This window comes from Pleurodeles waltl, chromosome 4_1 (assembly GCF_031143425.1).
Source record: "Pleurodeles waltl isolate 20211129_DDA chromosome 4_1, aPleWal1.hap1.20221129, whole genome shotgun sequence".
NCBI classification, from domain to species: Eukaryota; Metazoa; Chordata; class Amphibia; order Caudata; family Salamandridae; genus Pleurodeles; species Pleurodeles waltl.
This window is the reverse complement of record NC_090442.1, coordinates 159,038,461-159,066,313: the sequence shown is the minus strand read 5'-3', so window position 1 is coordinate 159,066,313 and position 27,853 is coordinate 159,038,461. Positions and strand designations below refer to the sequence as shown.

At 43.1% G+C, this 27,853-nt stretch overlaps 1 protein-coding gene across 1 annotated transcript in view; it reads left to right on the top strand.

The window, feature by feature from the left end:
* The window catches only part of MTPN (myotrophin), a 237,953-nt gene that overhangs the window by 107,378 nt on the left and 102,722 nt on the right, over positions 1–27,853 (top strand). The window contains exon 2 of the mRNA XM_069227959.1: positions 27,429–27,542. Within this exon, the coding sequence (XP_069084060.1) occupies positions 27,429–27,542 (114 nt within the window). The remainder of the gene's footprint in view (positions 1–27,428; positions 27,543–27,853) is intronic.

The following is a 27,853-nucleotide window of genomic DNA, read 5'->3' as shown; positions in this document are numbered from 1 at the left end:
TGGGAAACCAGGTACCTGGACCTTTTTTTGGTTCCAAGTCCACTCCCCTCCTCGGTTGTGATTTGTACACTATTTGATATACCTTGAAATGGCTATTACCTACCTTTCAAACCATTCCCACAGCTTTGGTGGGGGCTGTAATATTCTTTGTCACACTTGTCGGGTTTCATGGTTAGTGTTTTTGTTGGTTCTGTCAAAGGGGGTGCTGACAGGGGAAGTGGGCTGGTGCAAGCTGCATTGGCCCCCTGACCAGCGCCCCAGTACTTATTTTTTTCACAGGTTACGCACTGGTTTAAAGGCAGAAGTTAAGAGGGGGCGTTTGCATATTGTCCGCAGACACATTTTCTTAATCTTGAACATTTCTTGGAACTTGAAGGAGAGTGCTAAATGGCGTGGATGTTCCAATCCGGTTAAAGGCTCTGAAATCTAGAACCCACCCTCTTTGAAATAAGGAAAACGTGATTGCTGGGCCGGAATACACTGTTTATCGTAGTCATTTCCCAAAACAGAGGGGCAGGGTTTGGTTTCTGGTAACTGCCTGCAAGGTCATGAAGAATGCATCAGTGATTACTCACAAGGTCGGAGCGTGTGATCTGGCTTCGGCTCGCACGCTGATCTTGTTGGACGCACTTGCGTGCCCTTGGTGCAGTGCCCAGCCTCTCTGCGCTGCCTTCTAGCCACAGACCTTCCATCTTTGCCTTGTTTGAGGTTAACCCGGCCACTGTCCTATTCTTAGTGTTTGAGTATCCGCTACCCTCTTATTGTGCCCTCTTGCCCCGCTGGAAGCAGCGCGCACGTCCCTACAGTGAGCTTTCGCAGCACTATTCACGCGCGCCGCATTACCTGAGAACGTTTTCAGAAACCCTGGCCGCATGTTGGGGTGGCTCCGTAGGCTTGGGACCTTATCCCTCACACTGTTCCCCGTAGACACAGACTGGGTAACGCTCCGGTGCATTCGGCCCTCAGAGGTGGCACCTGCGGCTGAGCCTGGATTGGATTCAGTGTCGGACGCTCTGTGTCGTACTTACCTGTCAGGGTGGTGATGATCCTACATCCTGTCGGTCTGGCCCTGCTTACATAGCCCGCCCCTTTGAGGTGACAGTACCTCGGAGCCCGTTACCACTCATTAGTGCCCTCGCCCGCAGCATGCCAGCGTGACCGTGAAGCCCAGCCATCGCCTCCTGCAAGCCCTTTTAATCTTGCCTGGGAGTTGCAGGAACAGCTGGCCGCGCCTGCTCGCCACTTAGTGCCCGGGCATGTGCAGTCCAACGGAGCCCGCCGCCTCTCCTTTAATAAGGCCTTCGTGGCTCAAACTCCGCACATCTGTTCTCGCTTTACTCCAATTAATTGGCGCCGGGGCTGCATGGTGTTGTCAAGTTAGCGCAGCTCCAGTGAGAGCCGCGCCGCTTTCATGCCTTCTTTCAAGCCCATGCGAACACACACCTGGGCCTGGGAGGAACGCTTAAAACAGAGGCACTTTCAAAAGCAGCCCATGTAACGTCTCCGCTCATTGCTGGCTTCGGTACCAGCCTCGCGAGTGTCTTTGATAAACAAAAAAAACTCTAACATAGTTTGGGGGTCCTGACGCGGATCGTGCTGTACCCGCCATGCATGCAGTAATTGTTCTGTGGGTGTATGGTCTTATGCAATGCTTGAAAAAAAAATACATTATGTTTGAGAGCAAGTTGGCAACGTCTGTTCTATTTCAAGTGTAGTTAGTGCAGACAGCTAGGCAATCTTGAACTTCTTTTCAATTTTTCTGACTTCGAGTGTTCCACTAGTGGACTGGACAATGGTCAGCGGGCTGGAGGTGATTGGTGTGTTTTGTGTTGCTGCATCAGTAGGCCGTGCTGACATTGGGTAAAACCCAACCCCTAGTAGAGTGTAGCATCTGCTCATTCACTAATCTGTGGAGATCCCCGGTGTTGTGGAAGTTGAAAACTTCATCAGCCGAGGGGCCTCTTGCCTATACTCCTGGGAGAGTAGTTTTAGGTCCTCAATGTAAATTCTGCTCAGCTGCTCCTGACTGAGGTTCGTTCATTAGCTGCCTTCTGTGCATGCGGTGGAGGGTTGTGTACATGCCTGCTTTGTTACATGACTGCGTTATTTGGGGACTCCCACTTGGGAGCTCATGTGCTGACAGAATGCTGTCCGCCGTGAGAACTTGATTGTCCCACAAGATGGAGCGTTCCCTTGAGGTTGCCTTAGTGGCAACATGCACATCTTGCTCCCGCTTGTACGTTCTGTGGCCCATTAGGATTACTGGTTGAACACACTTATATCCGAGAGACAGCACATAGCTCCCTTTCCTCTTTCCAGTTTTCAAAAGCAACAATGTGTTGAGCTTACAAGAATATTAGTGGTAGCTAGCCATTAGTATTGTAATGTTTATTCAGGTCTCCCAAAAAGAACTTGCTGGCTAGTTCGGAATATTTCAGAACAAGGCTTGCTCGCACCTCTGCACTGGTGCCCACAATAAACCAGCTCTGAAAACTCTTACCTTGACACCTGGTGGGTGCAAAGATCCAGTTAAAGGCCGCGGAACGGTCTTCAAACCCTTCTATGGGAATGACCCAAAATATTCTGCTCTCTGGCCCTCCACTAAGCACCAGGTTTTGGTTGCTGACTCTATACGACACTTGTGAATGAACCTTCAGTTGGCTGAAGCATGAGAGCTTAACCTTGGGAGTCCAGGGCCAATGTTGCAGGATGCGTTGGACCCAAACCTGCTAGGCAAACTAAACCACGTGAGGTACGGGGAACAAATGAAAATTCAGCTTTCCAGATGTGCCTTCAGCTTAGTGTTTTTTTCTACTGAAAGAGTTGCAATTTAAGAACATGGGCCAAGGTTCCATCACTCTGAACAGGATCGAGAACCCCGGCCTGTTAGCCTCATCCTTTCCATAACGTCTGGAAACGTGCACAGACTGTCCAGCGCTGTGATATTTACCAGGGAACCTTGTTGATTACCTGAAAGGCAAGGCCTATTAGTGCCCTTCGAACTTCTAGCGCTGGTTCCTTGCATTCTTATGGGCGCTGCCTCACTTCTTACAGTGGCAGACCAGCAGTAGAACTTCTGTGCCCTAATCTGCATTACCCTGGGTTGGAGAATAGCTGCTTGACCCCGAAGTGCAAAAAACAATAAGGTTCGACTGTGAGGAACCGTGGATGTAGACACGAAGAGCTGGGACTTTTTTGAACCAATAATGTGGGTAGCCAGCTGGCCAGAGCCGGAGCAAACATTTTTTTTTTTGTATTGTTACCCTACTTTATAAATAAATATATATTTAAGCTTTTACTTTTGATAATTCTTTTGCTCAGAGGTCCAAACCTTCCGTCCATATTTCGATTTTATTTTGTCTGTCATTAGCAGTTGTCTTGAGAGAAGTCTTGAGAGTAGTAACGTAATTATCTAGAGTTCCTTGAAAAGCACTTTCAGAAAGAAAGATTTTTTGGGCAGAGATGATATATATATATATATATATATATATATATATATATATATATATATATATATATATATATATATATATATATATATATATATATATATACATGTATATATACATGTATATATACATGTATATATACATGTATATATATAATCTCTTCATGCCAGCTTAACATACAGGTTAAAGATGCCGCACTCACAGAATTCTGTGATCAAGACCGGGAAGGTCGAAACGCGTTGGTGTTATTTGGTGGGTTTTTTTCTTGTTGAATAAAAGAAGATTCATCACAGAATTCTGTGAGTGCGGCATCTTTAACCTGTATGTTAAGCTGGCATGAAGATTTATTGGGAATAGGTCCTTTCCCTGATGCTGGCACCGACGCTATATATATCTTTTTTTTTTTTTTTTTTTTTTTTTTTGTGCTTGATCAATGGTTCAGGTCACGCGAAGGTAAACTACTTCTGACCTTTCCTAATAGGTGAAGTAGTAAATTGTTTACTTATGTTAATATCAATTCGTGGCTGCAGTTTGATTTGACTTTCTTTTAATTTGTTATGTTCAGGCAAAGTACAAAATCCAGTCTGGAATGTTCAGAACCCCCCCCAATCTTTATGCTATGCCAGAAGTGAAGGACTGTTTTGTATTGCACAGGCCTGTAATAAACCAGCATTGGCAAAGCCAATAGGTCATGTTTTGCTGTGCAAAGGCATGAATACTACTTGTAGGAACAAACGCCCCGTCCGTGGTATTTCTTGCTACTCTGCACAATAGATATTTAGACCTAAAATATATTCAAACCAGGTTAAAAAAAAAATTACCGCATTCCAAACTTGTTTTTTTGAGTCTTATAGATTTTCAATGAAATTCAATTCAGCTAAGTATTCCAAAATAAGGTCGTGTTTTCGTATTCCTTGAAAGTTCAATTCACAACGTACTTAAAGCACAATAACCAGCTTTTTAAAACAGTGTTGTTCTATTCAAGTTTATTGTTTAGACAAAGGCTGTCAGATTAATATTACAGATAGCATATAAAAGGAAACATTCTCAAGCAGCAGGGCATTAAGAATTAATAGACAATTTTTCAACATCAAGTGACAGCAACAGTTTTAAGACTAAAGGCCAGAGACATCCTCTGAGCATCTAAATCAACAGTTCAGATCTTAAATAGGCCCTTTATCATCCCAATGGAAATGAACGGATACATCTAAACGGCCAAAATACTCTTGTGGGATACTGTTTGACAATGTCTCAAGTTGATCTTTTTTCCCCTCCAAAAAAACTGAAATGCCTTGGTTTACACCAGACCTAAAACTGTAAACTGAATCTTCCCCTTGTTAGTCGTACAGAATGGCTCTTTAGACGTGGCATTACCATATTGGAACCTGGAGTTGCTCGTGGGTCTGTGTGAAAATATGTTCTGCTCAGTTATGGATAGGTGGAAGCACATTCACACATCACACAACACACACACAACACACACTCTCTCACTCTCACTCTCCTATGTGCACACATATCCCCTATACTCAGAAACCCCCAAAACAAACACAAACTCACTCCTAAATATTCTCTGCGCACATACCTACTTGGAGCCTATCTATTCTCGCTCTCAAAACACTCTTCTCTGTTTCACCAACCAGTCAAAAGTTTAAGTGTAGTAATTGCCTGTTTCTAACAAAATCTTGCCGGGCAGTTGAGCTTCCTAAGCTCACTTGCTCATTACACTGTGTTGTGTACAGCTCATTATGGCCATTCCTACATGAACTAGTTTGTCTCCTACAACCATGGAAGAACACCTTATTTGTCTTTCCAAAACTGTGCCCTTGCTTCTGAGAGCACATCGCAAGTCAGGTGGACCAATCCATGCTCCTTTCGTAAAATAAATTCAGGAGCAGATGCTGTGTTTGGTGCAGCACAGGCCTTCGTTCTCAGTTTGCTAAGACTGGGGCTAGCAAAGATGATTCCGTTTCACAACTATTGTGGGCACACCACCGCATGAGTTCAAAGTGATAGCAATACAGAAGCAAAAATAACTTTTTGTTGTTGTTCCATAGCTGAAATACTTTGATTTTATAGCGTCCTTTCCGAGCAACATCATTAACCTGGCTGCGGCAGTTGTTCAGGACCTTCTGGGTAAGACTGACTGTGCACTGTATGTCTTGATCTCATTTTTCCTAAAGTAAAGCAGTCCATGTCTTAATACAGAATGGTACACGGTTCTCACAACTAGAGAACAATGGACTTTACGGATTGTATCTCACAGTTCAGGAAAGTCTGTGGTGATTGCACCATGCCTTTGTACGTGTTAAGTGCTCACAATTGTGTTACTATGATTAGATAAAGCTTTGCACAGTGCCCTTTAAAAGGAACTTCGCAAAATAAATCGGTGTGGTTACATTTTTCCTTCTCTACTGTGTTGCTATTCATGACAGTGCCGTGAGGTAATATGTCTGTAATGTTTCTTCTAGCATTGCATATTTCCCCGTACGGGTTTGTTCAGTTTGCAGTTCTCTATTAAAAATGCAGTAGGGTAGGTCTGCAAACGGATAGCAAAAATGAGATGAGCAGGTGTTTAAGGGCGTTTTTGTCAATACTTCCAACAGATGGTGGCTTTTGGAAATAAGTCAAAAAACGAATGCGTGACTTTTCTTCATATCCAGATAAAAATACCTCTTAAGAGTTAAAGGTCTGTATATGTTTCCCACCCACTCCCTCTAGATTTATTCACATGTCCAATGGCAAGTCTTATAAAGATGGACTTCAGACCTTTATCTGTCAACAGCAGGGCTCAGGCTTTTAACCAGTCTATATATTTTCTTTGGAATAGGGGGAGAGCTACTACCTCGAATTTCTGAACATCTTAGTCTGGCTATGGAAGCCGTGGTGATTCGGCACTTTCTACTGACCCCTGGACGCTATGGAAATCTGGCAAGGGGGATCCAGACGGCAATCATTCTCCTGTTTTTAAATCAAGAGGTTTCTATATTTGATGCTTTGAAAGGGACCACAGCCTACATACAATGCTATAAATCTGTTATGTTTTATCTGGGACACTTGCCATAGAAGGTGTACATTTTTTTCAAATCTTCCACGCCCTGATAATTTCGCATCCGCCAGCTCCTATGCTGGCCAGCCACCATTGAAGCCGCAGCTGTGAAGGCTTGGCTGGTCCTACTGCACTTGATGCTTTTATCTTCCCTTTCGCTCATTCCCTTTTTTTAAAATTATTTTTGTATTTAGAGAGCCTAGCTCCACTGACAAGATATTTTAGTAATTTATTCTAGTACTCCTGCCTCACCGTCCTGTTTCTGTTTTCTGTTTGTTATTTGATAATTGGAGTTTTTCACAATTTGTTTTATTTTTCCAGGAGCAGGTTTCGCCACAGAGCCTTCCGCACAGACCACATGTTTAATTAGCTGCAGTTGAAAACATTAGAGGCAGTATTTTCCTGCTTCGAACCAGCTGTTCTCTATTTTCACTGTGTTGCTCCTAGTCCCAACCAGCCCTGCCCTATTTCATACTTTTTGAGGCTCTGTTCCCGAATTATGTGTAGTAGCTTTGTAACTGCTTTGGTCAAGTTCCAGCTGCACCCTCTTGCAGTAGGGTGCTTTTAGTAACTGGCTTGTAACTGCTGTTGACTTGTTGGTTCATCTTAAAGATAATGCTAGGCCTAGGCAGCTTATCAATAGCGTTTGGTATAATATTCTCTCAAATTGCTCAAAACATCATGTAATAACGAGAAGTGCATTTTGCAGTGCACTTTTTGTGATTATTTTAAAAACTGCATCTCCTCGCTAGGTATACGTGTAAATCAATAATGACTAAAACCCATGCACTTAATGAGAACAGAAAGATCATTTTTTGAATTCTTTTAAAACAATCTTCAAAATTGTTAAAAAGCTTTCTAGCCTGCAGTGGGCAAGCCAACTATCATGGCCTCAAAAATTTGTGCCTATTTGTCTCTTCTTTTTTTCTTCCAAGATCGTGGATCTGTTTTTTGGGTGCTGCTCTGGACCAGGCACTTTCCTTATGTGGTACGATTATAATGAACCCCTCTCTACCCATTTTACAGCGCCTCTCTCTTGATGACATAAACTTTTTTCTTTATCCTACCAAATCTGGTTCTCCTTTAGATATGCTTCTTAGGTGACATGTTCACGTGGGTCTTCACACGGTTGCTATTACACTTACCGATGTTTGTAACCCTTCGTTTTCCCCATGTATGGTTCCTACTTGCAGAAGAAAAAAACTCTGAAAAAGGCAGTAGGAGACCCATTGCTTCTTATCAATTTTATTTCCATTTATGTTCTGTTTTCCTACACACTACTCAAATCTCCTTTCTTTAAGCTTGGACATAGCTTGATCCAGTTCAAGTTGATTTCGCTATGTCCATGGATCAAATTCTGTACTTATGGTAGCACTTGATGATCTTATATGGTTCTCTATTTTGTTATGGAAGTGGCTTTATTTCTATCTGACCTTTCCGAAGGCGTTAATACAATCTTCAGTTTTTTGTTTTTTTTAATTGATCCAAGGGGGTGAGGAGACTGACTTTAGGAAGGGGTAGAGCTCTAGACTTTGACATTTTTTTTCTTGCTAGTAAGGAGCAGGCACTCTCTCCTGGCTTTGTTTGAGGTTCTATGAACTGCAGTATCAGGGCTCGAAAAATCATAAAAATGTTATTAGACCTGCAGGTCGAGTAACTTAAATAATATAATCTAACTATAATGTACTTGACCTGTAAACGAGTCTCAAATTGTGTGATCCTAGGCAAATAGTTTACAGTCGTCTTTTTCTTCATTGTCGCGTATGAGTGTACATTCAAATATGTGAGCTCAGCATTTCTGCAGTAAAAAAAAAAACTTTTATTTGATTAAGTAGCCAAAAGTTTGCTGCATGCACAACAAGAATCTAGCCCACATATCCATGAGGTCTAGCGCACATAACCTAGGACTTCTTTCAGTTTACTAACATTGCCATCAGGGCAGGAGTGTTTCACAGTTTGTTTAAATGCTCAATTTTAATAAATATATTACTAAACCATGATGTGGTAGCATATTGGCATCTACACACAGTAACTTTCCAAGAAATGTCCAAAAACCTCTCCACTAACTTGCAGCTTGTATCCTTTTATTTTACAGTATAAGCAGCAGGTCACGCAGTTTGCCTTACAAAGTCCTGGAACTCTGCAGTCAGAAGGAAACTTAATAGTAAGAAAAACTGACTTTTGACCTCTGTCTGCTGAACACAGAGCAAATGTGACATAAGAACCAGATTTAAAGGCATATTTTATTGCCCACCCATTTTTCAACTGAAGAAAACATCTGTTCAGTGTCAACTAATAAGACTCGGAGTGGTTGAGTGGTTTTTTGGATTTTTCAAGCCCAGAGTATGGTGTCCCTCGGATCTTCCCAGATCCCCACACCATTTAATATATATGCATGACCTCATTTGGAGGTCTTACCAGATCATTTGGCATCTAGTTTTATTGTTGCACTGGTCACACTTAGTGGTTTCTGAAGGAGGCAAAATCCAGTCAACAGCATTTCCTCAACTATCCTCTAGCCATAGTTCATTGGATGTTTGATACCCAATCAAAGGTTACTTGTAAGACTTAAAGTACTGATTTTCAGAGGAACTGCTTCTCCTTGGCCACTTCTTAGCAGCTTCCTCCTGTTCTGTTGGGCTAAGAATCCAGACATCATTTTTGACTCCATGCTGTCATTCGAACCCCACACATGTGACATCCTCTTTTCTTGCCTCAAGGTCTCTGCAAAACGTTTGTCCCCTGCTTCCTTGTAGAAAAGGAAAAACCTGTTACCTAGCAAAATACTTTTACTAGGATGTATTATGGCAATGCTGGATATTTGGGAAGTGTGTTCTACACAAACCAGCCAGTTCAGAATATTTCTGCAAGCTACTGCTTGGGCTCTAGATCACATTTTGGGTAAGCTTGACAGCTCACACTAGCTCCCCTTTTTGGTTTCGCCTGGGGCAGCTCACGTGCTGTGACTTGCAAAATCTCTTGTAAACAAAAAAAACTCAAAAGGGGCTTAGGGCCCACCCATTACTTACCACTGGTTGACTTTGACATCTCTCTTGGTTCCTTACTATTCATTGACCAGAACCTCCTTCATCTTGAGCTTCATGCGTCTGTCCTTGCTGGGGAGCATGAATTAACAGCTTCTCGTCCGCAGCCAGTGGCCTTTCACTAGCCACACACTTCTGCAGGTACTTTAAAAAAAAAAAAAAAATATATATATATATATATATATATATATATATATATATATATATATATATATATATATATTTTTTTTTTTTTTCTTTTAACTTTTGTTGTTGCACTTTATCAGAATGATTGATTGTGTTTGTGGTCCACCACCTTCCCCTGCTGTCTGTGGTTTTGCTTGCTCCCTCCCATCTCCCTCTGACCGCCTTCCCGTTATTGCTTGCTCCCTGCCACCGTCAGTGGTTTTGCCCCTCCCTCCCTTTTCTGCCCCTCCTTCATGTTGCTTGCCCCATCTTGCCTTCCTCATGATGTCCTGGTGCCCCCTTCCTCCTCTCCCAATCCGTTGGCTTGGTACCCTCTCCCAATCTCCTCCCACTCTTGTGGCCATCATCTTACTTCCCCCTCTTAACTCTGCTCCCCCAACTCCATTTAACCCTCCCAACCACCACAGAAAAAAATGTACAAAGCCAAATAGATCTCACATATGAAAGAGCTATTTGGCTTTGTCAATGTGTTATTTAGACATATGTTGCGTAGCAGCACGAGCTGCTGTGCAACATGCTGAAACATATATAATTTTTTTTTATTTTTTTTTTAAAGTCCATAAACGCTGGCCCTGTCATTGTGCTTTTTCTTTAAGCCATGTTGTACAGAAGCATGTGATGCTGTGCGACCTGTCTAAAAAAAAAAAAAAAAAAAAAAAACATTGCCAAAGCCAGTAGATCTTCCATAGATGAAACCTGTTGGCTTTGCCAGCGCTTGCTCTCACTGACTCTTAAGTATCACCTAGTTCCAGTGCGATCTTTATTGGTCTCCTGTTCTGTCTTTAAACTGTTACTAGGAAATTAACATCATTCTCTGCTTGTCTATTGGCTGTTCAACGGCATGACAGTGAAACAGTGGTAGCAGATTTGATGCAATTGGCACCCTTTTCTATCTTCATGCTAGTATTAATCATCCTACTCTCTGTAAAGCTCTTTAAACTTTGCTCTTCTCTTTTTCTGTGCACTAATATGCTGTTGCGGTCTCTTGTCATGGTTGGTCTTTTGAGTGCCGAAATATCTTTCGAGGCTACTCTGTGCTGAGTGATGTTTGTATAGAAACTTTCAAAGCCAGAGTGGTTTGAATATAGTTTGTGACTGGTGCCCAAAGGTTGTAGTAAAGGAGAGTGTTGAAGAATTTCCTAGATGTTTGATTAATGCTTTGCATTTCTAGGAGTATGCCCCTGAGCCTATAATCTCAGTAGTATTTTCAGATGTAAATTAGGTTTTGTGAGTGCAGCCGAGCGAGCTCATGTATGCTGACAGCTTGCCAGATGGAAAATGCTAATGTGTATAGACCATGGCTAACCAGAAGAGAACATCTGTTAGAAGACTTGTAAATTATAAGTTGATTTTTATTTTTCCAACATAGAAAATGGCATCCCATCTCTGAGACTTTTACGGAACTGTTTCCATGCATGGAACCCCAATGTAAACTCGTATGGAGGTTTTTATTTCAGTCCACGTTGCTTTTTTCAGAAATGACCAAATAACGTGTCTGACCACCAGAATTAATTGATCTGAACAGCTCCAAAGAGTTTATTTTTTGAATGCAGGATTGGCTAGGTCCCAAGAAATCAGTACTGTTCTGGCAGACGTTCTACAGGCAGGGGTTCTCAGCTAGCTCTTTGATTACCTCTATAGTTGTAGAGCTGCTGCCTCAAAAAGAAGTGCCCCAAATTGCAACCTTCTGGACCTAGGGGCAGTCACCAGTGCAGTGGGGAATCATCCTAAGTTTTTTGTATTTTTATTTGTACTCCCTTTCTAGAGATGCCTCTTGAATGTATTTTCATGTTTTTTTATTAAAGCAAAAGGTAATGGTTTAAATACACTTACTTAAATTGCCTTTGTCAGTTGTGCATTGGTTGTTGTTTCTTTCAGATTTTGGCTTCTGCCTACCACGTAGCATATGGCAGCGGGTCAGCTCACTTCAGCCATTGGTTCTCCATTGTGCCTGTGCCCAGTATTTTATATGAATTTCATATGTATGTGATTTCATCGAAAATGATTGAACGGAATACCACTACTGAGAAATCTTTTCACCTAAACTGTTTAATGGAGAAGTTCAGAATGAATAGTATTTATCTTTTCATAGAAACCAATTCATAGAATGTTTTTTGGTTTGAAATTGACTGTTGTCAGATACCTTTTAAGGTGTAAATGTAAAGGCTGGAGGTCCTGCTTTCAGAAAATATTTTGTTGGAGATATTTCAGTGCTTTACTTAATTGGACCTCATTTCAGATTTACTTCGAATGCTTTTAATTTGCTGATCACTTAATACCCCTAAACACCATCCATCCTGACTTCTAAACACCTCTCACTACACCTAAACTACACTTATCCCGAGCCCTAAAAGCCCTTTTTACTCCACCCATTCTAGAAACCTAAAAAACACTCACTACACCTAAGTACATCCATCCCGGATCCCTAAGCTACACCAATCCCTGAACACTAAAAACCTTTTCTACGCCACCCATCACTGATCCCTAAAACCCCACTGCCTCTAAACTCCATCCATTCTTAAATCCTAAAATAACCCTTTCAATGGCTAAACCCAGCTATCCCTGACCCCTGAAGGCCCCTCACCACTCCCAAACTTCACCCATTTCTGGCCTCTAAAAAGCTCCCAACCCTTAAACACCACCATCCAGGATCCCTAAAAACTCCTCACCAGCCCTGAACTCTACCCATCCTTGAACCTTAAAAAACCCTCACCATCCAAAACTCCACCCAATACTGAACCCTTAAACACTTGACCACCCCAACCACTACCCATCATTGAACCTTCATAACACTTCCAGCCCTAAACTCTGCCTGTCCACAAACTATAAAATTCTTCAACACCCCTACACGGAACTCTTTCCTGAACCCTAAAAACACCTCACACCCCTAAACTCATCTGTGAACCCTAAAAGGACACCCCTAAACTCCACCCATTTCTGAACCTTAAAATCCCCTTTTTATGTCTGAACGCCACCCATAAAAATCCTTTATCACCTCTAAACATTACCCATACCTGAACCCCAAAAAACCTTCACTAGTCCTTAATGCCACCCTTTTAATGTCATTACGGCTCTTTCCTTAAAATTATCTTTTCTTTAAAATGTTTCCTTTATTTTTCGATTTATCTGTATTTCATTAAAATTGATTTTCCATGACTTAGTTACAGCCAATGCGGCTTCTCAGTCTTCATTTATCCATTAATTCGGATACATCAAATGTACACATCTTTCAAAAGTGGTCCCCTTCGGATCCATTTACCAAATTTGTTTTTTTCTTTACTGTGATATCGTCTGTTCCTTTAACCGGTCCTGTGCAGTGATTTTTACCCTATGTCTCCCTCGACCAAACCCTTGGTATTGGAAAAGGCAGGGGGAGGGGTGGAGGTGGAGACCTCCTAATTAATTAGGGAGAAGTTTCTTACTTGCTGTCTGACTGGACACTTCGAAGACGCTTTCGCTTAGATCCTCTTTAGATGAGTTTCAGACTTGTGTGCTGAATGCCTTCACACTGAATCTGGATGAAGGCATCCTCAACTACCTTACTATGGTTGACCTGTATTCAGCTTTTGACATTGTAGATAAAGCCATCTTGATTGTCTATTGAGTAAGTGGATTTGCAGGGAAGTGTGATATCAAGGTTTGGCACCTTCCAGAAAGAAAAAGGACAGTCTCTTGCCTTTCCCTCGTTTGCTCCATTCCGGCAGTGGCGTAATGCCAAATGAGGAGGGCCCCTTTGCATAATGTGATGAGGGGCACTGTTCTCCCATATCGCACAGATATGGGGCGCCAAAAGACCTAGGCTGTTACACACATACCTTCCCATGCCACACGTGTGGTTTTCACCAAAGCTCATAATTGTCTCATTTTGTTTAGTTATTGTTGCCCACTTGCTACCATCATTAAGGGCTCTGGCTTTAGAGAATCTCATTGCTGATGACACCAAACAAATTTTGAGGTTAGAAAACCAGTGGATGCATATCGGAAGAAAGTTTGAAGGCTTTCTTGCACTGCATGAACAAGTTTCTGAATCTCCATTTCTTCCTCATCAGATGTACTGCTGTTGGGTCGCACCTTCTTCTAGGTTCTCGGTTCCCTGGCTATTATTTGTGGAAGAAGCACCCAGTCCAGTGGGCTGAAACAAAACCTCCACTTCGGGCTAGATAGTGGCCTCGATCTGTGTATCCATATAAAAAAAACACGCTCTGCCTGATTTTCCAGATGTGGTTACTCCCTTTACCTTCCACTTTTAAGGGCCTGTGCAGTTAACACCGCTGTTATCTCCTGATTGTTGTATGCTAATACATGCTGTTTTGGTCTCCATACTGTCTCTAAACCTTACAACTTGTACAGAATATGACAGTGAGTTTGTTTTTAATCTCATCAAGGTAAATAGGATGTCGGAGGCATGATCCGGACTGCACTTTTACCATTTTCTAAACTGATCAATTTTCAGGTAATCTGTTTTTGCCGCCAGGCATTTTTGTGTATCCACTCCTTTATTTTGAGAAAAGCTGCTGACCAGGTATATAAGCTACCACTTTCGGTTGCTTCGTTGCCTCTGCTGGTGATGCTCCGGGGGGTCTCAAAGGCCAAAGTGAGTTGGAGGTGGGATGGAGGCTGTTGGAAGTGCTCATCCAGTGCTGCCTCCCTCAGTGTGGAAAGCCCTCCCTATTTGACTGACCTTAATCCACAATTTTATGGGTTTCACAAAGGCCCTCCTGAGCCACCTTTTCTGTTGAAATCACTGCTCTTTCGACAGTTTCTCAGTTCTAAGTTGTCATGATGCATTATGCCCTTGGCGAAAGTTTGCACTATAAAAGTTCTTCATTGATTCAGCATTGAATGATTTTTGATAAAGTAAAACAAGTGCATTTATGGGCGGGGGGGGCTGCTGCACGGATCTGCATGCATGAACATGCTCAGATGGTCATCTTTGAGTGTTTTTTGCTTCTCCTTTACTAAAAACCATTCAAAGGAAATGAGCATTGTCAAAGTCATAGCTTGGTAGCCAAAGCCAGACCTATTGACTTTGCAAGTGCTTGTTTAAATGTGTTTATAGTGTGGTTGCCTGTGGCCCTGGAGTAGGTGGAATTGTCATCCTCTTAAACATGATTGTTGTTTTTCTTCGGCGTATGGCATATGTTAGACACAATTCAGTTATCTCAGACAGTGGTTCTGCTTGTTTTGGCTTAGGTTTTGTACAGCAGACCTTAAGAGCTAAAGTACCTCACTTGTTAGAATTCACGTTTATGAGATGTGTAACATAACCCCCTTGTTACTCGTGAGTAAATCAAGTATGGCTTGTGAGAAAGGAACAATAAGCTTCTAAAGGTTCACAACGACTTCTCAGAAAGCAAGTAAGTGTCTATTGTGGTTAGTCTAGAAGTAATTGGAGGCAAGAAATTCGTGAAACCTTCCTGTAAGCATGTTTATTCAGTGCAAATGTGTGTAAGTCTAAAATAATTCAATTCGACATATTGAAGCAACTTTTTTTGGATATTTAAATAACGTAATAATAATGCAATTGCATGTTCACTTTGGACAGAGACCGGGCGATGCAGCGAGTGGCAGAGTCAGTAGATGGAGGATGGTGTACCGGTGACAGGTTCGTTGGCTGAAGCTGCAGGAGTAGATGCAGTGCCAGTTGGAGGTAGAAGAGCCAGTGGCAGTCAGAAGTTGGACGGGTGTAGAGCCATCTATTAGGAGAGTTGGTGGTGAAGTAGTGGAGAAAGTGGCAGTTTTGGGGTGATGACTCCTTTGCTCTTGGGGTGTGCTGGTTCCTTCCATGCTGGGTGATGTTGGTAGAGGCCTGTGCTGGTCTCTGCTGTGCTGATTGATGCTTGGGGTTTGTCAGGCCCTGGGCGTGCAGGGAGCTGCAGTACAGTCAGGTGCTTTTCTCTGCTGTGCTGGGTGATGTTTGGTAGAGGCCAGTGCTGGTTTCTGCCATGCTGGGTGATAGTTGTGGTTTGGCAGGCCCTGGGTGTGTGCAGGGAGCTGCAGTACAGTCCAGTGCTGGCCTCTGTCGTGCCGGGTGAAGTTTGGGGCCTTTGCTGGTCTCTGCTTGATGTTTGGTAGAGGCCCGTACTGGGGGAGGTTTGGTAGAGGCCCGTGCTGGTCTCTGCTGGGGGATGTTTGAGGGTTGCGTGGCCCTGGTTGTGTGTAAGGAGCTTTCAGTAACTTCAAGTCCGAGCACCTGGGACGCAGTTCTTTGTGTATGGTGACGTTTCTGCTGTTGTAGTCTGCTTGAGGGTTTAGCCATTGGCTGATTTTGGACTTCAGTGGAGTCTGCATCCTAGTGTGTGTGCGCGCGCGCCTTCTTTATTCTCAATAGGTAGGATTATTCGAAAATATGGGGGTGGTGGTGTTAACATCTATCTCGTCAATATGTTCAGGGGTGCTACAACCAAGATTTCTGTTTTTAAAACCATTGGGTTTTTCAGCTAGAATGACTCATCCAGGTCTCTATTAATTTGAGGTCATTTAGACACATCTGAATCGGTCCAGTGTCTATGCCTCGCTGGGATATTTGCATGTTGTCTGTCTGGAGTTGGAATTGAAGGTTTCGGGGACACATGGAGTAAGGAATAATGGGGCACACAGAGTTTAACTGGGTCACTGGGAAACGGGGGGGGTGGGGGGGGAGTCGGAAAGTCAAACTATCTTTGACCTGTCTTTGTTAATGTTACGTTACAGTGCTTCTCAGGAGTGAGTTGTATGTTCCTAAGTGCTCTCAGTATTTGCACTGTATCAAATGATGTTGAGACAGATTGAATGATTTACACAGGATCACACATTTTGGTTTAGTGAGCACGCTGGGAATGAAGCCATTTTAACCCTCATCACCACATCTCCTGGGTTTCAGTCGCTTGACCATTTGTAAAAAAGATACTCAGTGTCATGAAAACAGTACCAAGATGGAGACCCCCTCCAGAAGGGCAGTTCTGACTCGGCAGCCCGGTACTCGCATGATGTCCCTATTAACAAATGGGTAGAGGTGAGCGGGCACAGCTGGCTTGTGGAGAGAAGCATAGCGGAGGATTTGCAAACACCTGTTAATTTGAAAGGTCAGGATGGCCCAGTGGATCACTGCTTCGGCATTGCCATGGGAAAGCGAACCCCAAGCAGGGATCTACCCATTGGACACCAAAGATTTTGAGGGAACGGCCCCTTGGGCAAGGGCTTGTACTCCTACTAGACCAATCTTTCTGTCCCCCTGGGGTCAGACGGGGATAATTGCCAAGCCGCTGCCACCCCCCAAAAAGCTACTGTGACAGACTTTGCGCCCCCAACCGGTATATGGGGGTGATTGCACTCAAACTGTCCCCCACCCCCGCCCACTAGAGTCTATTATCAAAATACATATAGGGTGGGGCTTGGCCACTATGAGCATGGCCATGCTCCCACCCCCAACAAATATATTGACAGTCTTTCTGCCCACCCTTGGGGTGTGATTACCCCCAATGAAAGCTCACTAGACAACAAGGGATTCTTTTTTTTTTAAATTTTTTTTTTTTTATAATGAATATAGGGGTGGGGGATGCCCACCATGGGGATGGTCATGCCCCTCCCCCCACCTGTCCCCTCTTGGGCATATTGGGGTATTTACTTAGGTTTGCACCTGAACTTCCCCTCCCCACAAGGAGTGGGAGGGAAGAAAGCAACTAGAAACCAGGGATGCATTTATGCAGTATTTATTTTTGTGTAGCCCATGCGCTCCCCCACCTTGCTGGCCAAAATAATTTCTGCCCCCCCCCCCCCCCCCCACCCCAGGCGGTGGATAGGGCTATTTACCCTCCTACTGGTTGGGTAGGCTGCCACCTAGAAAAACCTACCAGAGTCAGGCAGTTCTGAAAACTAGACACCCGGCGAGTCCTGGGTGGTGTGCTTCACGTGGATCCTGCAACATTTTCTTACCCACAATGCTCTGCAAACTGTAAACCTTGACTGAAAACACACACCTTTCTCACATGTCTGGTAAAACCAAAGCCAATTGATCTGTTCCTGCTATAAGAACACCTCATAGGATCCACGCAAGGCACACCATCCTGGAACCCCTTGATTGTCTAGGTTTCAAGAACGTCTGTGGTTCGTAGATTTGCATGGCCGGCACTATAGCATGGCCCCAAATACCACAGCTACCCCCAATTGCTTATATGCCAATGTAACTCTTTAGGGCCTTTTTGTGGTATGAAATATGTGGCTGCCCCAGATTTCCAAACATTCCATCACAGAAATGTAAGGAAAATGTGTTTTGTTTAGTCAAAGTTTGCAAGGGATTCTGGGTAAAAAAAAAAACTTGTAAGCCAAACAAATCACGCCACCCCTGAATTTCCCCCAGGTGCCTAGTTTTCAGGAAATGTGCAAGTTTGCTAGGTTCCCGTAGGTGCCTATCATCCACAGCCACCCACTTTGCAACAAAAAACGACAGTTCTCAGTGTAAAAATGTCATGACTATGTAGAGTTTTAGCCCTTTTCCTGTTGCGAGCACTTGGCCTACCCACACAAGTGTGATACATTTTTTTTGTCGGCAGACGTTGGAGCATAGAGTAGTAGAACATTTGTTATTACCAATTTAATTTTGCTGCATTTTAGCCTTCCAAATGTAAGCCAGTGTGTAAGGAAGAAGACATTTTTAAAAATACCCTATAAATCATGCTAGTACGGGTACCCACAAGTTCAAAGATGTACAAATAACAACTGCTTCTAAACTCCATATCTTGTGTTCATTTCAGAAATACATAGGTGTCCTTGATACCCATTTTTCACTTTACATATTTGACCGTTTGAATTGGTCTATACTAGGCACACAACAAAAAAACATTGTACAGTGCAGCTTAGTTTTTGGATATTGGTACCTTGGGTTCTTGGCGGACCTACAGATCCTATATATCTTTGCAACCTGAAGGGTCTAGCGGACGTATTGGTATATTGCTTTTATAAATTGACCATTGTGACAGTTACAGATGAAAATGTTGTCACAAATAGACATTTTTTCTTGCTCATTTTCACTATTTCTTTATTTCAACAGTAAGTTTATTTTTTGAAAACCTTGAGAGATCTAATGAATTGTCTGTTTTTCAGAAATCTGTGGCTTTTCTTGTTCACCCACGGGTTTTACACTGGTTTCCACCACAAACTGGAAGAAGGCTGAGAGCGCAAAAAAATAGGAAAGATGCCAAATCGTTGTAAAAAATTAGATTTTTTTTATTCAGCGCTGCATGATCATGGAAGCTGGGAAGGCGGTTACTTTAGCACAGCAAACCGTTTGATGGCATTTTTAGGGACAAATAGACACTTAGCCAGGGCTCTTTTTTTCCTTTTTTGTTCCCCCAAGGAACTCAAAATTTAGCTATATTTTGCCTATTTTCTCGGTCTTTACAGGGGAATCCAGAAACCCTGGGCACTTTTAGAATCCCCAGGAAGTTGCAAAAAAAAAAAAAAATGCATTTGGTGTGGATTCCCCATGTGGGGGGAAAAGGTTTTGGAGCTGTAAAACCAAACTAACCCAAAAAGCCAAAAAAGGGCTCAGCACTATCTAGGAAAACCTCCAGCACTTAAAGGTTAAACACTGAACGTGCTTCTGTTGTGACCTGATTTTCAGATGTTCACCAAGTTACGATTTATGGTTGAGGATGCAGAGAATGTGCCTGCACTTTAAAAATGCATGACATATATATGTTGAGTTTGTTCTAAGCTATCATGTCTGCGTACATAGACTGACAACTTGTGAAATGCCTTGCAAGCTAGTACCTTACAAATACGTAAAACGTGTTTTATTGGAAATGGCTGCTACATAATTTAATGTAATTGTTTTTCAAAGATCTGCAGTCAGGAGAATTGGTTTGGGGTGGCTTCCGTTTTCAATTGCCTTTCTACCTTGTTCTGCATGAGACAGCCTTTGTGTGATGAGGTAATCATTCTTCTGACAGTGGAGTAGTCTCCAGCCTAGAGTCCCTAGACAAAAGCACAAAGATGTGTGAACTGTGTGCATCTGGATATGAACATTCAACCAGGACAGTGAACTAGAAGAGAACAAAAGGTTAGTTTTACCTAACCGACCCTTCTCACTCTAAACAACAGCGAGTGCAGCCCCCTCAACTTTGCCATTCACCAAGACATTTCTCAGCAAAATGACTTAGTCATATTTCTATAGGAGCCGTGTCTTCTTTGTCCTTACTTCACTATGGAGGTAGCCTCCCTCATGCATCTCGCCTGATACACTTCCCCTGTTTGGGAAAACGTCAACCCCCATCCTGTGCACAGGAACAGGCCAGGGGCTTTCAAAAAGGAACCCAAAACCTTACATCGCTCTGCTTTGCTTATACGAACAGTGTATATACTACAGTGGCCACATGAACAACCACACTCAACAGGGATGCGATTAGGCGAGAAAACAGGGTACAAATCTGACTGCACATTGGCAAGACGGTTTCAGCCAGTGCCAAATAACAAATTTCTGTGTGTTAGTGAAACAAACCCTCTATACAAAATGGTACAGAAAAGGTCTCTCTCCTACAGATCTTCCCTCACAAACTCCTTTGTACAGAGTACTGACCCTGTACAGAGGATGCGATACTCCAAGCTTTGTTTAAAAAGCGGTGTCCTAGTTTTTGCAACAACTTGCTAAGGCTTTTAATGTTTAAATGAGGTGTACTCTCTGAATCCCGTTTATACTTAGTGCTATATTTCCGTGAGCATGAGAGCTTCATGTTTCTATCTACAATTTACATCCTCTGATTGCGTTTTCAGTACGCCTAAAACCCTGCGTGGCAATTTGATCTTTACTTCTGCCTGAGTCCTCTCCTTTCTTTTTTTGGTGACCCTCTTCTTACCTTCCAACCTTTTTACACCTTCTGTCGAGTAGAACCTCCCCTCAGTCTCATGTCTCTGAATCTCAATTACTGTAAGTCAATTACAGTAAGTCTGCAGTTGGCCGATGCTCCATTTCAGAATTCAGAACCTCTCCTTTCTATTCTTTGAGACTAAGATAAAGCATAGTGTATTGATTAACTCTGGTATGTACTTAGTAAAAAGAAAGGTCAGGTCAGATTAAATGTATTTTTCACTGTTTAATGTTTCTGGTTCAGTGTCCAAGCTCATTGTTTGTGGTATTTGATGGTAGCTTTGGATAGGCTAGGACAATAGGTTTTCTGATTTAAAAATGCACCCTGGAGTCTCATCTGATGTGAAGCTCTCAGTTTTAAGTTTGTTGGCTTAAGTAAAATCACACAAACAACATGGAGGCCTTTGATCTTTTGAAGCAGATCCAGTGTAGGACAGCTACAAATTGCGGGGTATCACCTCAGCAGAGAGAAAGGAAAAGATAGTAAGCTGTCACTTAAGGTGTATAATGTTTGCATCTATATGGCCTCAGTTTTGGTTCATCAAGGTGAATGACCTTCCCCGTGCAGCATACAAGTAGGTAAAGTACAGGAGAATAAATCCCATTTAGGTGTTAAATCACCTGTGGTTACAACATCAACAGGAGTAGGACAAAATCATATCTGTGCAAATATGAATTAATTTCTTTAATAGTTTTAGTGTGCAGTGTCAATAGTGATATTTCAGCTAGGTCAGGGCTGTAGGAGGCTGGCCTGGCTTATAGTGGGTACCTTGTGGTACTTACACCTTGTGCCAGGCCCAGTTATCCCTTATTAGTAGAATAGAGGTGTTTCTAGCAGCTTAGGCTGTTAGAGGTAGCTATGGCAAAGCAGCTTAGGCTGAACTAGGAGACATGCAAAGCTCCTACTATACCACTTATATCATATAGCACTATATCACAAGAAAACACAATACTCAGAGTTACTAAAAATAAAGGTACTTTATTTTAGTGACAATATGTCAAAAGTATCTCGGGGGATACCCTCACTTAGGAGGTAAGTAATATACACAAATTATATGTACACAAATCAAAATCAGGTAAGTAACAGTAAGAAAAGTAGCGCAAACAATGTAGAATCACAATAGGATGCAATAGGTAAAAATAGGCCTAGGGGCAACACAAACCATATACTCCATAAGTGGAATGCGAATCACGAATGGACCCCAGGCCTATGGTAGGTTGTAGAGGGTCGCTGGGACTGTGAGAAAACAGTAAGGGTGTGCAAAATACCCCACCCCAAGACCCTGAAAAGTAGGAGTAAAGTTACCCTACTGCCCCAGAAAGACAGTATAGTCGAGATAGTGGATTCTGCAAGAACCGCAACTGCTACCAAAGCACCGAAGACAGATTCCTGGACCCAAGGTCCTCTAAAGGAAGGGTACCAAGTCCAAGAGTCACACAAGTGTCCAGGGGGGGGGGGTTCAGGAGCCCTCTAAACCCCGGATGAAGGTGCAAAAGGGCTGCCTCCAGGTGGAAGAAGCCAAAGATTCTGCAACAATGGAAGGTGCCAGGAACTTCTCCTTTGGTCAGAAGATGTCCCACGGTGTGCTGGAGGATGCAGGAGTGTTTCCACACAGAAATACCGCAAACAAGCCTTGCTAGCTGCAAGAGTCGCGGGGGAGGATTTTGGGTGCTGCTGGGGCCCAGGAGGGACCAGGATGTTGCCCCTTGGAGGAGGAGACAGAGGGGGCGCTCAGCAACTCTGAGGGTCCAACTCAGCAAGTTGGGCAATGCAGGACAGAGTGCTGGGGACCCAGGCTAGGCTGTGCTCAAAGGAATCCTTGGAAAAGTGCACAGAAGCCGGAGCAGCTGCAGATCACGCAGTACACAGGTTTGCTGTCTGGCGTGGGGAGGCCAGGACTTACCTCCACAAAATTTGGACAGAAGGGCCACTGGAGTGTGGGAGACACTTGGACCCAGCTCGTGTGTTCCAGGGACCACGCTCGTCAGGAAGAGAGGGGACACAGAGGACCGGTGATGCAGAAGTTTGGTGCCTGCGTTGGCAGGGGGAAGATTCTGACGACCCACTGGAGATTTCTTCTTGGCTTCCAGTGCAGGGTGAAGGCAGACAGCCCTCAGAGCATGCACCACCAGGAAACAGTCGAGAAAGAGGGCAGGATGAGGCGCTACAATGTTGCTGGTAGTCGTCTTGCTACTTTGTTGCGGTTTTGCAGGCGTCCTGGAGCAGTCAGCAGTCGATCCTTGGCAGAAGTCGAAGAGGGAAGTGCAGAGGAACTCTGGTGAGCTCTTGCATTCATTATCTGAGGAATAGCTCAGAGGAGAGACCCTAAATAGCCGAGAAAGGAGGATTGGCTACTGAGAAAGGTAAGCAGGGGTCTCTCACGTCACCTGATGGCACTGGCCACTCAGAGCTGTCCATTGTGCCCCCAACACCTCTGAATCCAAGATGGCAGAGGTCTGGGACACACTGTAGGAGGTCTGGGCACCTCCACTGGGAGGTGCTGGTCAGGGGAGTGGTCACTCCCCTTTCCTTTGTCCAGTTTAGCTCCAGAGCAGGGCTGGGGGATCCCTGAACTGGTGTAGACTGGCTTATGCAGAGATGGGCGCCATCTGTGCCCATCAAAGCATTTCCAGAGGCTGGGGGAGACTACTCCTCCCCAGCTCTTAACACCTATTTCCAAAAGGAGAGGGTGTAACACCCTCTCTCAGAGGAAATTCTTTTTTCTGCCTTCCTGAGACCAGGCTGCCCAGGCCCCAGGGGGGCAGAAACCTGTCTGAGGGGTTGGCAGTAGCAGCAGCTGCAGTGGAGACCCCGGAAAGCAAGTTTGGCAGTACCCGGGTTCTGTGCTAGAGACCTGGGGATGCATGGAATTGTCCCCCCAATACCAGAATGGTATTGGGGTGACAATTCCACGATCCTAGACATGTTACATGGCCATGTTCGGAGTTACCATTGTGACGCTACATATAGGTAGTGACCTATATGTAGTGCACGCGTGTAATGGTGTCCCCACACTCACAAAGTCTGGGAAATTTGCCATGAACAATGTGGGGGTACCTTGGCTAGTGCCAGGGTGCCCACACACAAAGTAACTTGGCACCTAACCTTCACCAAGTGAGGGTTAGACATATAGGTGGCTTATAAGTTACTTATGTGCTGTGAAAATGGCTGTGAAATAAAGTGGACGTTATTTCACTCAGGCTGCAGTGGCAGTCCTGTGTAAGGATTGTATGAGCTCCCTATGGGTGGCAAAAGAAATGCTGCAGCCCATAGGGATCTCCTGGAACCCCAGTACCCTGGGTACCTAGGTACCATATACAAGGGAATTATAAGGGTGTTCCAGTGTGCCAATGAGAATTGGTAAAATTAGTCACTTGCCTGCAGTGACAATTTTAAAGCAGAGAGAGAGCATAAACACTGAGGTTCTGGTTAGCAGATCCTCAGTGATACAGTTAGGCACCACACAGGGAACACATGCAGGGCATACATTATGAGCACTGGGGTCCTGCCTAGCAGGATCCCAGTGACGCATAGGCAAAAACAAACATACATACAGTGAAAATGGGGGTAACATGCCAGGCAAGATGGTACTTTCCTACAAGGGCCCAAAAGACAAAAAGGATATTGTAGCTAACATTTGGTGTCCAAAGCTGACATTCTACTATTATGGACCTAGGAAAGTGTGGGAGTTCTGCTTACAAGGCAAGTGTGAAGTCAGTTTTCAGAACTTACCTATTTTCAGGAGTTGCTTGAATCATTTGGGTACAAAATCACATTTAGGTGACAAAATGCTTGGTACAAAGATGCCACCTTAGGTGTTTAAAATGTGTGCATTAGTATTTCATGCATTTGGGTGAGAATCCTTTGAGGTGAAAAATCATTCTGCATTCAGAGTAAGCAGGATTGTAGTAGGCATAATTGTACTATCACAGTCAGTTGGAAAGCACATTTAGACGTCAAATATAGCCGGCTATACCAGCCTTTAAAGGCCTGCTCCAGCGTTAAAGGCCTAGCCTTTAATAAGGGATTGTGACTTTAATGCCAGTATAGCCCCTCTACGAAGGGCTGTAAGGCTATTAGAACATTCTACCACTGGAGAGCAGAATCTTCTAATAAGTAACGCAAAGGCCTCACGTATCCCTAGGGGATTGAAATCCCCTTGCACTCCGTGAAGCTTTTATTCACAGCAACAGATGTGAATGAGAACATTGGAATGTTGGTGCTCCGGGCTTCTACCGGCCATTAGAAGCCCAGAACATTCCATTGTTTTCAATGGAGCTCCCAACATTTCAGTGTGCTAATACTACTTAGTGTAACAGCTGTGGGAGTGTATATGTACCTTAAGATGCAAAAAAACATTAAGGAACAATTTTTTTTTACCCCTTTGGAAAACTCTGCAAGAGTGAGACATCAAATTTGGTGCACTCACTACAGAGCGAGAATGTGGTAGTTAATTTACACCTTAGTGACATCACGTTAGTTGACAGCATATTGAACTGAAAGTTGCAACATCAGTAGGATTGCAGAAAACCTTTAGAAGCACACATATTGAAGGGTAAAATCTGTTTTAGAAGCAAGATCACCCTTGGTGCATACGTTATTGTTCTACAATATGGTAAGAAAGTGGGTTGCTAGTTGCAAAGGACAGAAGTTCCTCACAAGTAGTAAGTCTGCAGTCTTCATCTACTGGGAACCACGTATCCTGTTGTAGCTCTTGACCCTCTCAGGTTAATGAGACGGGGCAGTTCAAAGCCTCTTCTTGGGAGGTGGTGTGGGCTAGTACCCAAGTTCGCAGCGACGCAACAAACACCCAATAAATTATTGCCCAGTCAGTACTCTACACAGTACTAGGCATTACAGTGCATACATGACTTCTAAATGTCATTGAAATGTTCTGACAGTATCAAACATGTAATGATTTAATGTCACCTTGTGATTTTTAATAAAGCATTTCCATGACCTTGATTAGTACATATGTTGGCTCAACGTTAACTTTGTCATTGTCAATAGAGCATTTTAACTTCAACAACCTGTGTGCACAAATCTTTCTTCTCCGTTTAACATGTTACACTCCAAAGCTGTGTGGAAACATCTGCTGGGGTTATCCATGTCAAATCCCGGGAGACTTAAAGTAATTTTTGGAAATGAATGAAGTGCTCTTTGAGTTTCTGCACTCCTGGCAGCAGCAGACTCATAATGATTTGATGGTGCCCCTGCCCTCTCGGGGGCGCCTAAAGGACAAATATGCAAATGTTCTTGCACTGCCCCTTTGCTTTATGGAGCAAGCCCTCGCTCAGCTGTGCATCCACTCTCCCGCACAGCTAAGTGTTTTTGCTGAGATTTAAAAAAAAAAAGTTTTTTATTTAATTAATGGGACAGCCTTGCGTCGCAACCTTTACTTGAAGGGACCCAGGTACTCCTACTCCTTTCTGATGATAGTTTCAACCCGTTAGTTGTCTTCTGTGATCTGCTTGGTGGCGATGAAAGGTTACTTCTGCCAAAGTTAGTGGCTATAGTTTGATAGTCTTGCTTATTTGTATGACGGTAATCTCTGAACCACTTGACATTAAATGAATATCCCAAGGCTGGCAAACTTGGACCTAAGCTGAGCGGAGGTTGTTTTGGCATGCAAGCAGACCAGTATTTTGTTCACAACTCCTTTTCAAACTTTGTTCCCTTTGAAATCGTGGAATATATTAAGTGTTCCTCTTTTGTATTTGCATGTGATCAGTTTCCTGTAACTAATTTGTCTAGTATGTGCATGGGCATTATGATTTGGTAGTAGTTCACCTAGCAAAGGCTCCCAGCGCTTACCCTAATTTATATAGATTCAAACATTTGTAAAGGAATGCTATTGAAACTTGGCAATTTGTTCCACTGTTTGATGTGTAATATTTTACAAATTTACTTGGCGTTATAAAAACATTTACTTGTGTTGCCAGCCCTTTGTAAATGTTACTGACAAATGACAAAGTTGAACACTCCATGCATCCGTGATGAAGCCAGAGAATAAGTGAGTTTTCTGTCATGCTTGAGCTAAACTAGTTAAAACTGACTATTACATGTGTAGAGTTATGGTTGGCAAGGATGGTTATATTTTAAATTAATTATTAAGTAAATAGCTGAGGAATGGGTCATGATACTGGGACACCTGTCTAGAATTGCCCGCCTCCAACACTGCTCAGAGGACATGCTTTTAACCAGTAGAGGCATAATCCAGTTTACTTTATAACTGCGCGGTCCACCATGCAAAGAAGGAACAAAAATAATGTTTTGATATAAAGATACGCAATCGTTTGTAATTTTTTTTTATTGTTGCCTTTTCCATTGCGATCATTGGATTTAGCTAACATAACCGTGATCTGAATTATGGTAAACGTTTCTGTCCCTTAGAATTGCTTTTCGCAAAAAAAGTCCTCATGCAGGTGGTTTTCATTCTAAACTTGATCTTCCGCTTTCTTCTGCTGGATGCATTGAGTATTACCAGTGATGATTATTATTTTTTAAATATAATTTTCATTTATTGTGAATCGTGATAATATCGCTTGGGGGTCCTCCAGTGCATATAGTTATCATCTACATTAAGCCAATCATTCAGTAAGACTGTATGGTATTTTGAGCATGTGACACATTGGTAACAGGGGGTCATATTCACCATAAACATTCACATTCCCTGGTGTACTCAGGAACCTAGGTTATAGTCTAGAAATGTTAAATCTAGGTGAACTGGAGTTGTGAGAAAGATCTCACTGAAGTGCTTGAGACTGTGGTCCAAGTTGAGACTGTGTGGGAGAACAGTGTAAGAATGTTAAATGATATGCTGCCTAATGAGTCTCATAATCCACTGTTTTCATTTTAGGAGCCTGATGTAAATCGGACATTGGATGGAGGAAGGAAACCTCTTCATTATGCTGCAGACTGTGGACAGGAAGAGATTCTGGAGTTCCTCCTTTCAAAAGGAGCAGATATAAATGTATGTAAGAACTTGATATTTGTGGTATTTGTGTAATGCTGATTTTTCAGTTGTTGTCCTTAACTAGGAGGCTATTGTTAGTTTTATTAGGTCTATTCTTCCCATATGAGAATTAAATGATGACTTATCTGCTCCAATTTACCGCCATTTTATGCTTTTCCTTCTAACTCCAGGACACTTTATTTTATTTTTTTGCATGAATTCTTTGTTGATTTTATTGCAACCTACAGTATCGTATTGCGGTATAGAGACCTTGAGGAGCAAATATTTTCTGTTATAACTTTAACAATCAATGAGATCAAGCCATTAAC